We start from the raw sequence: 16,072 nt of genomic DNA on the forward strand, positions 1-16,072 counted from the left end.
CCCAAATCCTCCCACTCAACCCGGATCCCTCCCCTCAGGCGTCGGCACAACACCCTCGCCCACTTCAACCCGCTCACCTCGGGAACAATACTCCACGTCCGGAACCCGGGCCCCGTAGGCCTCACCCCGAGAACATGTCCGCTCATGAGCGGCACAACCCCCGTAGACCACCCGTGCGCCATACTCGTGAACCCGTCCTCGTACGGCCGTCCATCCGGCCCCCGATCCCCTCCCAAGACGTCACCCCGGGATCCTGCCCCGCCATCCACCCGTACAACCTCCGCATCTCCTCCACCGCCGTCTCCCCGACCCCGGACGCGAACCGCGCCGCCATCTCAAAGTAGGAGATGAAGGCGTACACCCGCTGACTGAACCCCTGCCCGACGGCATCCGAGTCGTAAAATGCGTTGCCGTAGGTCCTCGACGCCGTGCCGGCGTAGTACGCCAGGATTCCCCTCGCCGTACTCGTGTCCACCACGCCGCCCGCGAGAATGGCGAGACTATTCCCGTCCTGCGCGTGCGCCGCCACAAATTCCCCATTGCCGTCTGTCCCGTCCCAGAACGCACCCCTCGCCGCGTCAAAGTTGCGCCTGGCCAGCGTGGAGGCGACATCGTCTGCCCTCGCTACCCACCGCTCCGCATCCCCCTTCTTGCCGATTTCCACCGCCATCTCCGCGGCCCGCCGCAATGCGAGGACGTAGAGCGCGTTGTAGTACGTCACTGGCCCCTGTCTCGGCAGGAAAGCGTAGTCGCCGTAGCCCGAGGTTCCGTTGAGTCCCTTTGTCACGAGCCCGGTGTCCGGGTCCGTGACGGAGACGTACCATCCGTCTAGAACGGCCACGAGGTTGGCGTAGTAATTTGAGATGTACTCCACGTCGCCCGTGTACCAGACGTAGTCGTGGCTGCAGACGACCCACCAGAGGGGGTAGTCGAAGAGGGGAAGCGTGTAGTTCATACTTTATATCCCGTCCCAAGCATTAGTTTCCACATGACATGGCTTAAAGCAGCGTCTAGTACAAATAGAAAGATGAAGGGGAGAAGATGGATAAAACTCACATGCTCGCCGGCGGAATCCACCCATCACTCCTCTGATGAACCGCCAAATCCACCAACACATTCCTACTCGCCTCGCTCAACGTCCCCTTTCCGTGCGAAACGTACCCCGTCAGCGCCGCGACCGCCAAATCCCCAACATACGGATCCCGATCCCGCTTCGGCGCGTCGTGCAGCACAATCTTGCCCTCGAGCGTCTCGCTCGCCGCGCCCCGGGGCTCCGCATCCTCGGCGCCGCGGAACGTATCAACGCACAGATCGTTGGTGTACACCCCGTCGAACCACCACCGCGTCAGCTCCTCGTCGCTGCACTCAAACCACCCCCTGAAAGTGTCGGGCGTGCCGTGGTAGGCCGAGAGAGCCAGGGACAGCGACGAGATGTTGACTTGGCCTTGTGGGGTTGTGTGCGGCGCGTCTGAGGAGAGGGCGTCGAGGTAGATGCGGAGGTAGCGGAAGCCGTGGAGTCCATCTGCGCAGACTTGGCCTTTGCCTTGTTCGTTGGGATACTGACATCCGTGTTTGGCGGTCCAGGTGTAGGTGTCCTTGGCGACTGCGATTTGGTCGCTACCCGGGGTGATTGTGTCACCGTTGTAGGAGCGGGAGAAGTCGCTAACGTTGCTCAGGAACTGCAGCGTCTCGGAGAAGGCTAGTCTGATACCCGGCCTGCTGCTGCTGTCCTCTTGGTCTTTTCTCTCATCGTTTTCGTGACCCACGGGTCTAGAAGTAGACGAAGACGAAGACCCAGCAAAGGAAATGGAAATAATACCCACAGTATTCTGTCCAAAATCAACCGTTACGGAGGGAGCCTCATCCCCTGCCGAGTCACGAGTAAAGATTGTGGGCCCGCCTTGGCCGTTGATTAAGCCCGATGGGTTGGCGACGTCGCCGCGCGTGAGGTCGGGAATCACCCGTGCAGGATAAATCGTGCTGGACTCACTCGCCCGGACATATTGGTGCCAGCTGGGCACCTCCTCATAGCGAATAGACTCGTCGCGAGGCGTGCGGCTGCTTCTCCAATGTGGGTTTATGAGATCCCATTGACCGGTAACGAATGCAAAGAGGCCTGCCCATAAATTCGGCATCACGGCTTCGTCATGGGTGGGGGGAGCGAGCTTGTCAATGACGTAGGCTGGTTGATGATGTGTCTGATCAACGAGTGAGTGAAGGTGCGAAACAGCAAGGAGAAAATGAATGAGAAATGGGCTGTGATGAAAGTTGATGGATGAGTAGGAGGTTGAGTGAACCTACGAATCGAGGAAGACTGAGGTCGGTGCGGGTGGGAATGCGGAATGCGGGGTCCCGCCCGGCGCTTCCCCAGATCGGATGATCTACGAACGGCATTTGGCTGGAGGCTGAATCCACAATCCCGGCACATTGCGGATCGCGGCCGACGACAGGGACCTGCAACTTGACCTTGAGCCAGTCTCCGTTCCACCGAGTACATGCTGCATGAAATTGTAGGTTTTCGAGACTTGTGTTAACGTCCGTTGGGATTGGGTCGAGTCACGTTCATCTTCGTACATGTCACATTGTCGTTGTCTTCACAGTTGCAACAAGAATCCCTGGTAACTTCAAGACAGACAACCAAATGGTATTAGACAGCACTGCGTCTCATCTGCCTCTATCGCCTCAATGCCACACCAGCGGCGCGAATAATGACCCCAATGCAAAGTGTTCATGTCAATGCCACGACGCTCAGCGTGTCTCTAAACAAAAGGAAGAAGAGAAGAAAAAAACAAGGGTGTCGAGGTAGCGAAAGACACTCCCCTGTGAAGACCTTGGTATGTCCACGCATCTCAAAAAGAAGTAATAACTGCGAAATGCATACGCGCGCGCAAAGTATCCATGGCGCTAAGGTTCATATCAGCGACCATGTTTCAATGTGTCGTCCATCAATCCGTAAACCTTCTCAATCCCACCGTCTGTACCAGGACGCCGTCAAAAAGCCAAGAAAGGTATTGTACACTTTCGCTGTCTGTTAAACATGATGATCGTAAAGAGGCCTTACACAGTGCCTCGAAGTCTTTGCTTGCGTGCTAGCCAGTCGCCAAGCATGTTGTCAAGTTGCTATCCAATAGTCAGTCCGAAAGCTCAGGTAACCTTTCCGTAAATCTCGACTCACTGTTGTGATTTCCGCCAACTTGGCATTCTGTTCGCGGAACAAAGAGCCTGCGACGGGGTGTTCCGGTCCAGCAGGCGCCACATCGCTCTTGTCGTACACAACAACCAGCATATCTCGGATATCCGAGCTCGAATCGAAAAATGCCCGAAGCTTCGCATCATTCCAGCTGCTACCGGTAGTACTGCCACCCGTGGATGTTGAGCTGGCAGTCATCGAATCTTGAGCGCGATGTCTGCCTGCCTCCTCAGCATCAATGAGTTCTGGCGACGGCGATGTCGAGTGGCCTTCTTGGCTGGAAGTGTCCACCATGAGCGCAGGAGGGTTGTGCGAAGTGACCGGAGACACTTGCACGGGAGATTCGGAAAGTCTGTCCTTTTCGCGTTCCACAGCGGTGGGCTGAGGCTGAGGTTGTTGAGCTTGCGTAGGAGTGATTGTCTTGTCGGTCTGAGCGCTGGCAGCACTCAAGTTGCTCATATAGCTGTCAGGGAATGCGCCAGGCAAAGGCCGTTCCAATTTCTCTTCCTTGACAATCTGTTGTGCCTGCTGCTGCACGGGTGGCTCGGCAGTCTCAACCTCCTCCCCAGAAGAGTCAAAGTCATCAAGCTCAACTCGAGACTTCGCCTTGGTGACCTTTTGCGGCTTGGGTTCACTATTGCCACTCCTCGATGGGATGATCTTGGACAGGGTCGACTTTTCTTGGGGTGCTGACCGAGTCGTCTCAGGAGACTTGATCCGCTGCTGTTGAACAGAGAGCTCTGGATCCGAAGAATCGTCCTCCACAATGCGCATGGAAGCAGGAGGCACGTTCGAGACGTTATTAGGGCGGCCCTCGGAGGATATGAATTCGGAGAGCTCCCTCGTAGCAGACTTCTGTGGCGTTGCAGCCCCGTTGATCCTCGCAGGAGACGGTTCGACTCTCGGCTGTTGCTTCTGGAGCTTGCTTGTGCTTCGTTGGGGACCATCGCCTCTCGGAGACAATGGTTCCTTGGGCTCCTCTTCCCGACTCTCGCGGCTCTCGCGACTCTCGCGGTCCTGGGATTCTGTAACGATATCCATCGATCTCTTTCCAAATGACTCGTCGTCCTCGTCCGTGGTCTTCTTCTTATCCTTACGCGAGAAGAAACTCCGAATGGTGCTCGTCTTCTTCTCCTTCTCCTTCTTATCCTTCTTCTTCTTGTCTTCCTTCTTATCCGGCTGCAGCTCCTTGTCCATCTTGTCCAAACTTGGCCGTTGCTTGACTTGGACGCTTTCCGTTGTCGAGGGTCGCGAGCCGCTGTCGTCACGAAGCAAGTTAGGCGTAAGCGTGATCTTCTTGGTCTCGACCGTTTCGTCCTTAAAGAAAGAGTCGGTGTTCCTGACGGTGCCGTTCCTCGACCTGCTGGGACCTTCTGGTTTCTCAAAGATTTCGCCACTGTCGCGTTTGGAGTCATCCTCGGATGCCTCCTCTTTCTTCGTCGGTTCCGCAGCGTTGACCTCCTTCGTTGTCCTTGGCTTGAGAGGCTCAACCTTGGCCGTGTCGTCGTCCATCGTTTCTTCTGTTGACTGTTGTGACGTTTGTTGTTGCTGCTGTTGTTGCTGTTGCTGCTGCTGCTGTTGAGCACCCTGTTGTTGAGAGAAAAGCTCATCAACTTCGTCCTCGTCCGAGGAGTAATCATAGTCAGAGTAATCGACGAAAGTCGGGGCGGCGAACGCGACCGTCTTCTTCTTCTTCCTGAGAGCAGTCTTGAAGGTGCTCTTGGACTTTTCCCCAGACTGATCTCCGAGCATTGTAGCGGAAAGCTGATCTAAGTCAGAAAGGTTCATCTCTTCCATGGAGGGAGCGACTACGTCTATATTCCTGTGCTTGTTCAAGCGCGCCAGTCTCTCGGTCGGCGTCTCAATGTGCTCTGCCGGCAGGTAGCCTATTGTTCATGTAAGGAGCTGCTCTTTGAACAACGCTCAAAGGGGTCTTACCAATGCTGCTGTCCTTAACCACACGGACCAACCACCAGTAGCTGTTGCTGTCATCCAGTAACACCATGGTGTCACCCTTGGTGGCATTTGCTTGGCCCTCGACGGTTGCGACAAAGGTATGTAACGCGTAGACGAATTCGAAATCGATGTCCTCTGCTTCGTGTAAGCACTCATTGCCCCAGCCACAGGCAATAAATCTAGAATCAACAAGAGAAAGATCGCCGTCATCATCATCTTCTTCATCAATAGAGGGTTCGTATGGAATCGTAAGCGGGATGCCGTCGTCGTCGAGTCCACCAACTGCCTCGTCTCTTTCTGCCCTGTCCATCTCTGCACGCCGCTGCGCGAAGTTGTCGTACACCGGTCCTCCAGCTTTACGCACGCGAAGCGGACGAACCACAATGGGCCCATGCTGTGCAACACTCTCCAGGTCAAACTTCGCTGCGTGGTTGCTGCTGTTTTCTTCCTGCCAGTCAAGTCCATCATAGCATTCATCGCCGTATTGTTCGTCGTCAAAGTATTCGTCGGCATACTGTTCCTCGTCGAGTCGATCGTCGTCGTCGGTCGTATTGCGATCCTATTCGGTATACTCACCGCGAAGATGATGATAGGTTGACGTCTTGGCAGATGCCTTGCTATGCTGCCAAGAGAGGTGTGCTGGAAGGTATTCAAGGGATTCGGTATAAGGAGAAGAGGGCCTTGCCTCGCTGAACGAAAGGGAAACGGGGGAGGCGCGATCTCTCATGGCGGGTAGAGAGTCGACTCTACGCGGCCATGATTGCGGAGGCATAATCGAAGTGTACCCACCATCTTCAATCGAGGGCGAACTCGAGATCTTGTCCATCATGTCGTCGTCGTCCATGCTCTCGTCGGTGTCGTCCATGTTTCCGTCGTCCGAAACACCTCCATTTTGTGCGACAGCTAGCGCATCTTGCTGTTGTTTCTTGCTCGCGTCGTCCATTGTGCTCCCAGTGAGCTTCCTCGAAACCTCTCCCGCAAGATCGTCTTCGTCGGAGATGTCGTCGTCGTCGGCGTTGGTCCAGGATAGCCTCGGGCTGCGCGCTTGATCTTCGGCGGATTCCTGGGCGACTTCTCGAAGAGTCTCGGCCTGGTGCGGACCAAATGAGCCGTTGGGCGCCCTGCTGTGGTCTTTCGCTGAGGGTGCGTCGGGGTTTTGCAGATCGATGGTGTCTATGAATGCGACAGAAGAGGCCAATGGTCAGCGCGACATGTCAAGCAAAGAAACAAAGCTGCAGAGTATTTTTTTTTCTTCCCCTTCCTCTTGCTCTGGCCAAAGGGGGGTGGGAGGAATTCTGTGAAATTGATCGTCCGCGGTTCCAGCCGTTAGACCAAGACGGGTTCAGGCTAGAGCTCAGACACAGAAAACCCAGAGCCAAGTAGGAAAGGGGGAGTTTTGTGTTTGGGGGGAGAAATTATGTGGTGCGACAGGAGGAATGGGCAGCAGGCGCAGGCGCGGTTGTTTGGGGGTCGCATAAACTTACCAGCGCGAATAATATGAGGTCTCGTCATGTTGGATCAGGTCGTGGGCCAGCACAGCCAGCCGAGACGGTTGTGGGAATTGTGATTTTGTGACGGGACTGCTCGAGTCGTGAGGGTGGTATGTTGTGGTGCGGCGTATGGATACACAGTAGAGTGTGCAGTGCAGACAAGAGGTCGTTCTGTTCACAGCTCCGTCTGGATTATTTTTCCTTTGCGCTTGACGAGCCAACCCCCTTTGGACCCGTCAGTTGGTAAGTTGGAGAGACCCTGGTCGGCAGACGACGTATGGTGGACGGTTCGGAAGTGTATCATGGAGCGAGGGTGCCAAAAAAAAAAAGCTGGGGCGGTTGGCAATTGCCAAGAGAATGGGATGGGCGAAGCGTATGCGTAGCGTGGTCTGGTGTGGTCTGGTCTGGAGAAGGGAGGTGGGAATAATTGTGTGTGACAGCAGCAGAGGTAGAGTAGGCGTCGGCGCTGGGCGTTGAACGGGGGTCGAAATTGCGACTCCGCTGTTTCGTCGGCTGGACAGGGACGCCAGGCTGGGTTCTAGCGGCGCGCGAGATTGCCGTCGGGGCTGCCAGGGTGCGGCGTCACTGCGGGAAGAGGGACGATGATGAAATGGTTGGACGAGGTTCTGCTAGGGATTTCGCAAGTCTGTTGGAATTCGGAGCGGGTGAGAAGCTCGGCGGTCGTCGCCAGTATCACACGGCTATTGGTAGACAATCCAGCGATGCAGTGAATTCGGATAGACAGCTGGCGGGAGGTCGTGTGCTCAGTCAGGCAGGGTGCTGTCCGGGGCCAAGTTGTAAGCAAGCGATCAAGGAGTGCGCTGCTTGGTGAAAGTTGGTGGTGGTGGTGGTCGACCAAGGAGGGGCGGTTGGTTTGGATGGCTTGCTGGGCTGGGCTGGCAAGGGGCTGGCTATGAATAGAACAGGGAACGGCGCAGTTGGTGAAGGAGGCGCTGACGAGTTGAGGCGAGTTGCCAGGTATCCGAAGTTCCGTGCTGTGGACGCTGTATCCTGTTTGTGTACCTAATAAGGCGAGTTGTAAGGGGAGGGGATGCTCGAGAAAATGATTAAAAGGAGCGACAAGGGCTGAAGAGGGCGGTAGTGGGATGGTAAGGTTAGGTAGCAAAACGGTGTGGACTGCAGAATCGATATCTGGGCCCAAAAACGTGCCCAAGGTGCTGGATTCGGTAAACGTCAAGCCGACAAGAAAAAGAGAGAAGATGGGTAGACAAGGAAGTGGGAAAGATGTGTTCAAAAGTGTGTTTGGTTTGTTGTGTGCCGTGTGTCGTGTGTGTGTGTTCTGTGTGTGTGTGTGTGCGTGTGCGTGTGCGAACCCAGCGAACATGACGGAGCAACAGCCCGGGCGGGACAGCTGTGAGATGGGGAGGAGGTATCCGCAGGTACGGAAGGAACTTCAAGGAACCTGACGGGAACTAAAGGATGCGCATCCAGCACGGGGGACACGGGGGACGGGAGAACTTGACAAGACTCAGAGAGACAGAGAGGCTTGCCAGGTCCGGAACCCCTTTGCTATGCTGCCGCCGCTAAAACAGCCCAAAATTCAATTTCATGCGAGAGACGCTGCTGCAGGAGGGAAGGCCAGAGATTGGGTAGATGAATCGACTTGTTCCTTCGGCGCGCCGCCGTGATAGGTGATGGGTGCAGATGCAACCTCGACATGTTGTGCACCCATACACAGTAGATAGTCAGGCACAATGTACTTGGTACTAATCTTTCTGTACGGAATTCTGTGTATCCGTACGTTCAGGGGATATTGAATAGCATGTCTGCCCAATGCTATCATGTCTTGCTCTCTCACAAGCCTCTCACGCCTCTTTCCCGCCTCGGCCTGTCGACAACACATCTTTAAAAGTTCAGACTATCCAGAACAAAATAACAAAAAAATGCGGCAGTGAAATGGCTTTTGGAGACTCGACACCCTGCGAAATGTTTGGCTGGGGTTTGTGGACTTGAAACAACTGGGAGTCGACCAGGGCCATGCCGCTTTCCACCTCAGGAACCAAGTATTCAAGTACACCTCTGTCACTGATGTACTTGAAAAGGTACTTACTTGTCTACAGTGCAGCCAGTCATTTTCGAGAATTCCAGACCTCCTTACCAGCTACGAGTTCCATCTTCTTTCACCCGCTGTCAGAAATCTCTGGAGCTGCCTCCCGACTCCCGACTCTTGTCACAGATTTTTCCTTTCTTCTTCTATCCTCTCTCCTGCTCCTGAAGCTGTTGTTCTGCTGCCCCTCTCTCTCTCCTTGACTTTGCATCACGGTCCGTTCGCCGTTTACATCTGGGCCAACCGTCTTACAATGTACCGTTATCGGAGACGAGGTCACTTAGTCATATTCCCTGCACCGGAAGTATACCCGCCAGTGTTAGTCGACTTGGAAAAAGGAGGTCTGGCCCTGGCCCCTGGGTGGGAGGGTATTAAGCTCTCGGGCCTGGTCCTCTGGGTCTTGGGCTCTTCTGTCCTGAGTCCCGACTCCTGGGACCATTGGGAAAACGGCCATTCGCATTGGACCAACTTGCAGACTTGTCACCTACACTACCTAGTCCACATTCAGCGCAGCTAGGGGAATACCTCCAACGTTAACCAAAGACACCACCTCTCGCACACATCATTTGTATCTTCCTAATCCGGCTCTATGAGTTTACCCACCTTGAACGCAACTTCCGACCTCCCACATCCACTTACGCAAAGTTCCACCTCATCACCATCCGGATTCAGGTAAATAGCTCCCTCTGGCCTGGGCCAAGACGTCGTACAAACATATGCCTTCGTCATGCTTCTCATGACCAGCTTCCAATCCGCTGGTCACGGGAATTAAAGCCCGACCCGCTGAAACTCTCATTACTGGAGACGGGAGACCTGTGCCAGCGTTCTAGGCAAGCCGCAAAGCCGCTGCCATCATGTAGGTATGCGCCTCACCCTCTCGCATCGAGAAATGTCCCCGGCGTCGATCTTTCCAACTCGTCAACAACTTTCTGCCCGTCTCCGGCGATCGACATCAATGTGGTTTCTCTCCCTCCTCACTTCCTGAACCATAAGGTTGTCTTCACTCCGTCTACCATGATGAACCATCCCAAGCAACCGCCGCCGCCGCCACCAACACCACCACCGCTCACCCGTGCGTCACAGCTGCTGGCCCGTTTCGATGTGGCCCGTCCCAAACACTAGGTAAACTTCACTCAACTCAGTTGCAAACGGCGCCAGTCGAGAATCAGCCTCCAGTTCCAGACCCATGGCGTCGACAGCGCTGACGGTGGCTTTTCTCAGCTCTGTTCGGACCCGAGCCTCACACGTCCCCCCTTCCGCCAAGATATTCCTCTGTTGAAGTAAGTCCAACAGAGGCGAGGAATGTAAAGTAATCACCACAGCATACCAGTTGCTTCGCAAACACAATCCCAGGCTCGTCGCGTCCTCCTCAAGCTGAAGAGACTGACTATTTTGCTTTCAATCTTGTACAACCACATTTTAACACCGCCAGTATCCGCTGTCAACACGCGGCTATCATGCCAGTTTTCTACGCCTTCAGAATTGACCAGACCGTCGTCGTTCACCCGGCACACACCCGCAGAAGCAACCTATTTCTATCAACTGCGATGCAGGTATCTGTACAGGCTCACGTCCTCACCGGCAACCCGTGCGGTGGTCTGCACCCCCCGGAAGCTTGCTGAGCACGAGCAACAACAAGACTACGCTCGCTTTTACGGCTGCGGGCGAAAGTCAATTACATTCGTCCGAAGTTTGTAAGCAGCCTAAAGGTTGCAAGCAACACGGTGGGGGGGAAAGCAAAATATTAGGAACAAGTGTGAAGAGTGAAAAGAAGGAAACAAAATAACAAAAAAGAGCCTCATCTGAAACCCAAGCTTCCTCGGGACCGAACATTTGGGGCCCGGCGCGAACGCACATGCCCGCTCGTCCCATCAAACTCTAGTGGCCTCGGCTAGTCGTCCCTTATTCGCTCTTACACCTATTTCTCGAACTGTGATTCCTTCAAGAGCTCAGCTAGCATCGCGATGCATGGAAAAGAGGCGCGCGCACCAGTCATCCGAAGCTCGGTCGACGAACCTTCTGGTGGGAGAGAGATTGAAAGGAATTTTGCATGATACAGGGCTGTTGAATGATTCATCGAATATGCACTCCGCGGGCGGCAAACGGTCCCAAGCTCGGTGATACCTCCTCACCTGTCACATTAGATCCAACATAGCTGTCACATTAGAACCGACATGAGAAGAACAGGTCATCCCAAAGTGATGCAGGCTCGCCGTCCGTCCTTGGGGGCGGCGGTACCTTGAGTGACTGATCTATGAGATGCCGACTCAACCTCCGCATACCCAAGGTGCGAGATGTCTCACCGATACCAAAATATGCTGTTTTCAGGGGTAAACATATCAGCAACCTACTTCTCCCTGCGCCATGTCTCTCGGTGCCGAGACATGGTTTTTTAAAAACCACCTAGCAGTTTGACAGCGAAGCGTTTAGGCAAACAGAGGGTTCATAAGTGATACGTGAAATACTTGATCACGGTATCAGGATACGAATAACAAGCATCATTTCCAACGGGAACACCTCTTCCCGTCCGAACTACGTGGCTCAGGTCGTGGCCTCACTTTCTTGCCATGACTTTTGTGAAGGTGTGGGCGGGCTCATAGTGTTCGTCTGAGCACACACTTGGGTGTAAATCGGCTTGGCGAGCCGATTGAAAAATGTGCTCAGTGAGCTTTTAGGCTGCTCTTGCGTCTGGTAAGGTGTGAGCCATGTCGGAGAGTCGGTTCCTGCATATCAGTCATTATATTCTACGGTGCGAGAGGGTCCTGAGCGCGGAACTTGGCATCGCAAGATTTTCTGTTGAGAAGAGATGCAAGCTTGATGAATCCAGAGCCTGATATTTTGCGAACGACATCGTTGCGCCCAGCCAGCCTGGGCACGGTACGGCTTCGTGTATTTACCAACGGCCTGATATTCTGCCCATAACAGGTACTTGAGTCCTGGCTATGAAGTCGATGTGATGAGGGTTTGGTGCTGTGAGAGCTGTAAAGTGCCGTATATGCCGCTGGGGTCGTCATATTTAAGTTATGGTCAGTTCTCATATTGTCGTGATGCAATTGTCGAAACAGGGGGAAAGGTAAGCAATCTGAATCTGATAATTGACGACCATTACACCATACTGTGTAAAGTTTATCGAGTGTCTAGTACCCTAGTAAGCCTACTCACAGTTAATTTCAGCTGGCAGGAAGTATCGTAGATCTGTTGACGAAACGGCCAGCAGGAGAGAATATTGGTTTACCAATGAACCTAGACTTCAGCGATGTTTTCGTTACACTACGTTTAGTCGATCTCAACAGGAGAGAAATTATCAATTGACTTACGGTGTAGTGCCACCATGTTACCATGTACCTACCTACTAAAGCATGGTCTGACTAAGAGGCAAGATTAGGACAAAGCCAGGGGATGGCCTAATGTATGATTGATCCTCCCTCGAGACTCATGGAATCGAAGACAAGTTAGGTGAATTACTAGTTATTATTATCAAAGAGTGTGTATCCTGTCAATTCTCGTGCCAATATTATCCAGTCCCTAACATTATGGTCCCTTGATGCGCTGATCCCAAGTATCATCACATTCTCATGCGAACCAGCTCGCCTCATTCTTATTGAGTCTTGCTCAACGGAGTGACAGGCCAGCATCAAGCTACGCTCAGTACAAATATATCTCGCTCAGCCAGGAGCCGCATAAGCATGGCTTCTTTAAAAGGTAACATCGGGGCTGGCGCCAATGATGAGAACGGGGTTCAGCTTGGCCTGAATGTTGCGAATACGATCAGCAAGACCGTTGGCACTACCAGCAGCGTTCGCCACGGCCGTGAGCGCAGTCGAGGCCGCGGCGCCGACGGTACTGAGCGCGATCTGGAGCGCGAGGTTGGCCTGGGTGTAGGCGAGCGTGTAGGCCGCCTTGGCGACAGGGTCGGCGACGGCGTTGGCCTGGGCCTGGAGATTCTGCAGCTGAGTGGTGGCCTGACGGGCGAGCAGCTGGGCCTGGACGACGACATCCTGTGCGATCTGGACGACCTCGGCCGTGGGAATGGAGGGCGGGGCGGCGGAGGTCGCGGACGGGGGCAGGGGATACCCGAGGGAACGACGCCCAGGAGGCTCCCGACGACGGTGCCGACTCTGGTGCGGATGCTGTTTGTGTTGCTTGTTATTTGGCGGATGACGGCGTTAACCTGGTCGGTTCTCTGGAAGGGGAAGGGGTTAGTATGGTTATTGAGTTCTGGGTGGAGTCCAGCATTGGGGGGTCGGACTTACATCCTTTACTGTTGTTCCGACGGTTCTGGTGAGGTCGCCGGTCAGGGTTGTGGTCTTGCCAAGGTCGGTGCTGACGATCTTCAGCGCGGTGTAAAGAGGGTCCGTCAGCTCGCCTGGGTTGAAGACGACTTCGGGGAGGACGACGGTGCCGGGTGTGATAGTTGCGCGCGGGAGGATTGCGGCCTCGACTGAGGCGAAGGAGAGGACGGCAACCGCCGCGGTAAGAGCCTTGGAGTACATGTTGGCCTTTGGGGAAATTCTTGAGAAAGCAGCCACTGCTAAGAATTAAAAGAACAGGAGTATGAGAAATGTGATTGAGGTTATAGTCTGCGGCGAGATGTTTGATGATATTCAGAAGAGTTGTGAGCTCTGGATAGTCGATATTGAGCCTCTTATAGGAATCTACAAATGCTTCGAGCCAGGCGATGTCTACCAGACCGGCTCAGTATGCTCAATTTCTGAAGTCTCTCAATCCGCAAATGATGACCCTGATGCCACGATGACGGGATGTTTCCCCCTTGAGGTTGCGCGTTGAAGCCCTTATCCGGACCGACCTCTCCTCGCCAGAGGCACCTCTCGATGCAAAAGCTCCGGTTTCTTCTCTCATCAAAACGTGGTGTTCATGCCGATATCCGTTTTCAGGGTTGGGCTCGGTCGAAAGAAGCCTTGAAGATCATCTCGGAGGAGTCGTTGATCCCGTCAATAGCTTGTCCCCAGGATTGACGTCGGATGCCAAGGTTGATCAGCGCTCAGTCCTGTGGTAGACTGGTCGATTTCTCTTCCCGGCGTGGATGATGTTCCTGCCAAGATGCTAAGGGATATACGGATGCTGGAAACGTCAGATACCAAGCTTTCTTGGCGATGGGATCGCAGCACGACATGAAATGGATGTCTGGCCACTAGCCAATAGCTTTTCACTCGTGGTAAGTGCGGCCAGGCACGTTGATACAAAAATACTACTTGTGTTCTTGAACAGAAGATCTTCATGGTGTGTTTAAGCTCATGGATACTATCCTAGTTCGCGCCACGAGATGAAGTAAGTGGAGTGCCAGGAGACCCTGAACTAAGCGTCAGCAAAGAGAAATGCTGGACCTTCCACTAAGAATGAACTTGGTCTATTAGCTAGGTGAAGTCGTATCGTCTGTATAGAATCACCAGACGGAGCAAGAACCAGTTCATACCGCATGTGTCCCGGATGAACAGGCAATCAGCCATTAACGCCACGCCATCGGCGCCGTGATTGAGCCTCGGTGACCCCTTTCCTGGCTTTGCGACTTACTCGCAAAACGCATAGAATGGCGTCATTCCCGAGTCTAACAGTGTGCATCTTCAAGGAAGAATCTCTCCATCTACAAAAACCGGACGGAGACGATCCCTACAGGACCGGAAGGAGATTCGAAAATGTCTCACATAGGGACCAAATAGTTGGAGGCAAGATCAACGAACCCCGCAAGCGCAGCTTTATCCGGCTCCGACGAGAATAAGCAATGCCTTGTAGGTAGTAGTCCAAAAGACACTGTCTCACGCAGGATGTTGATGTTTCCGGTCCACAAGTAACGGCCGCCTCAAGAATCCTCTATTCGGCGGGGTTCTTGTTCATCATGTCGCAATTTGTGCCACAGTCCGAAGGATCGATCGGCCCGCTTCTGCCAGGCGTTATGCTTAATTCTCTCATTGCCCAGTTCAAGGCCAGTCCTACGCATGACTAAGTCGTGGGGGAGGAAACTTCGCTTGCGGCAGGAGAATAGTATCAAATCCTTTAAGCCTCATTTGGAGCCCTATGTCTAGATAATTTCCCCGAGATATAGATTCGTTTCCGTTTTCGACACATTCCCCTGATTACGTGCATGAAGCCTATGCGTGGCAAGATAAGCTTAAGGATGACGGTTGAATGGCCCTCGGCTCCTCGGATTCACATATGGAGGGGTGAGAGAGGCAGAAAGACTCGGTTCGACCTGGCGAGTTGGCTAGTTTAGAAGCGTATATGATGATCAAGACGAATCGACGTGCCTAAGATCGGCGTATAGAGGTACCTTAAGCTACCGAGACTGCAAGCACAACGTAGAGTTTGGGAAATCATTAGTGGGGAGGCTGGTGCCCTGGATCTCTGTGGCGAGCTCGATCGCGGAAAGAGTTTTCAAATGCCTTCAAAGGCACGTCAGAGCATCCTGAATCCTGGGTGATGAGGTAGCAGCTGTGACATGGGCCCGGAGAAGTGCTCCGGACCGCGAGGAGCATGCCAGACAGGCTCCAGCGAGTGCGCTGATTTTTGGGAAAGGCTGCTCTTCCGGGATCTTTTGCCTCTTTTCAAGTAAGTTTATGTCTCTCACATAGCATCTAGAGTGCCCCCAGACTTCAGATGGCCTCTCATCATCACACGAGCCATGTTGGGAATATGAGTTGAAGGGAACGTCTCTAAGCGACTGCATGTCTTCTCCTTTAAATGACTACCCATAACAAAGTGTCGTCTGTCAGCGCTCCATAAGGGATACTGGTAATCTGCGTCCGTATAAGTGAACACCGAGGTTATGTGAACTGACCTCGATAGAACTCGAAGGGCTCGCAAGCTCAGAGAAGTCTACCGAGTAGTAGTTGAGGGTATGTTAAGCGAGAGTAAGGAGACGCGTAGCCCAAGTCATGTTGATCGTCAAGCTCTCTATTCGCGCGGAGATTCTACACAATACTCATTGCTTGGGGGCATCTCAGGCTGAAAAGAAATCAAATTACCAGGCCATCGCCACTGAACTAAGTCATAGTGAGAACGCAATAAGCTTTCTAGATCAACATGACAAGGGAACACGTGTGGGTCCGTTGAACCGGTACACTGCCACGCCTCCCTTAACTAGGTGCTCACCCAGCAGGCGTCAGTCACGGAGGGATTCACTTCAAAGCACCAAGAAACGTAATGATGGTTTTCAAGGTGTAATAATCAATTTGACAGAAATATCACCAGCAGACGTGGTATTCGGGCCGCAATCGAGCCTCCAGGAAAGCAACTCAGGCTTGCAACTGCCATATGTATGGTTAATATGAATACGTCAGGCGAGATCGATAGGGTGCTTTAAGTTGAGGCCCGTGAACTAAATACGTCTCCAACGCGAAACATGGCATGCCA

General features: G+C 53.6%; 2 protein-coding genes across 2 annotated transcripts; both read right to left on the reverse strand.

The window, feature by feature from the left end:
- Positions 1 to 142: 142 nt before the first annotated feature.
- BUD14 (protein phosphatase regulator) lies at positions 143 to 6,658 on the reverse strand (the record flags this gene model as incomplete). Its single annotated transcript, XM_065758226.1, has 6 exons — positions 143 to 956; positions 1,057 to 2,198; positions 3,176 to 5,076; positions 5,129 to 5,569; positions 5,936 to 6,319; positions 6,631 to 6,658. The coding sequence occupies 6 exons, from the start codon at positions 6,656 to 6,658 to the stop codon at positions 143 to 145; spliced, it is 4,710 nt and encodes a 1,569-aa protein (XP_065612981.1).
- A 5,741-nt stretch (positions 6,659 to 12,399) lies between these two features.
- Positions 12,400 to 13,197, reverse strand: N0V96_008096 (uncharacterized protein; the record flags this gene model as incomplete). Its single annotated transcript, XM_065758227.1, has 3 exons — positions 12,400 to 12,822; positions 12,876 to 12,887; positions 12,958 to 13,197. 3 exons carry the CDS (start codon positions 13,195 to 13,197, stop codon positions 12,400 to 12,402), a joined length of 675 nt encoding a protein of 224 aa, XP_065612982.1.
- Positions 13,198 to 16,072: the final 2,875 nt, after the last annotated feature.

The sequence above is a fragment of the Colletotrichum fioriniae genome, assembly GCF_027942845.1.
Source record: "Colletotrichum fioriniae strain IMI 355084 chromosome Unknown scaffold_10, whole genome shotgun sequence".
Classification (NCBI taxonomy): domain Eukaryota; kingdom Fungi; phylum Ascomycota; class Sordariomycetes; order Glomerellales; family Glomerellaceae; genus Colletotrichum; species Colletotrichum fioriniae.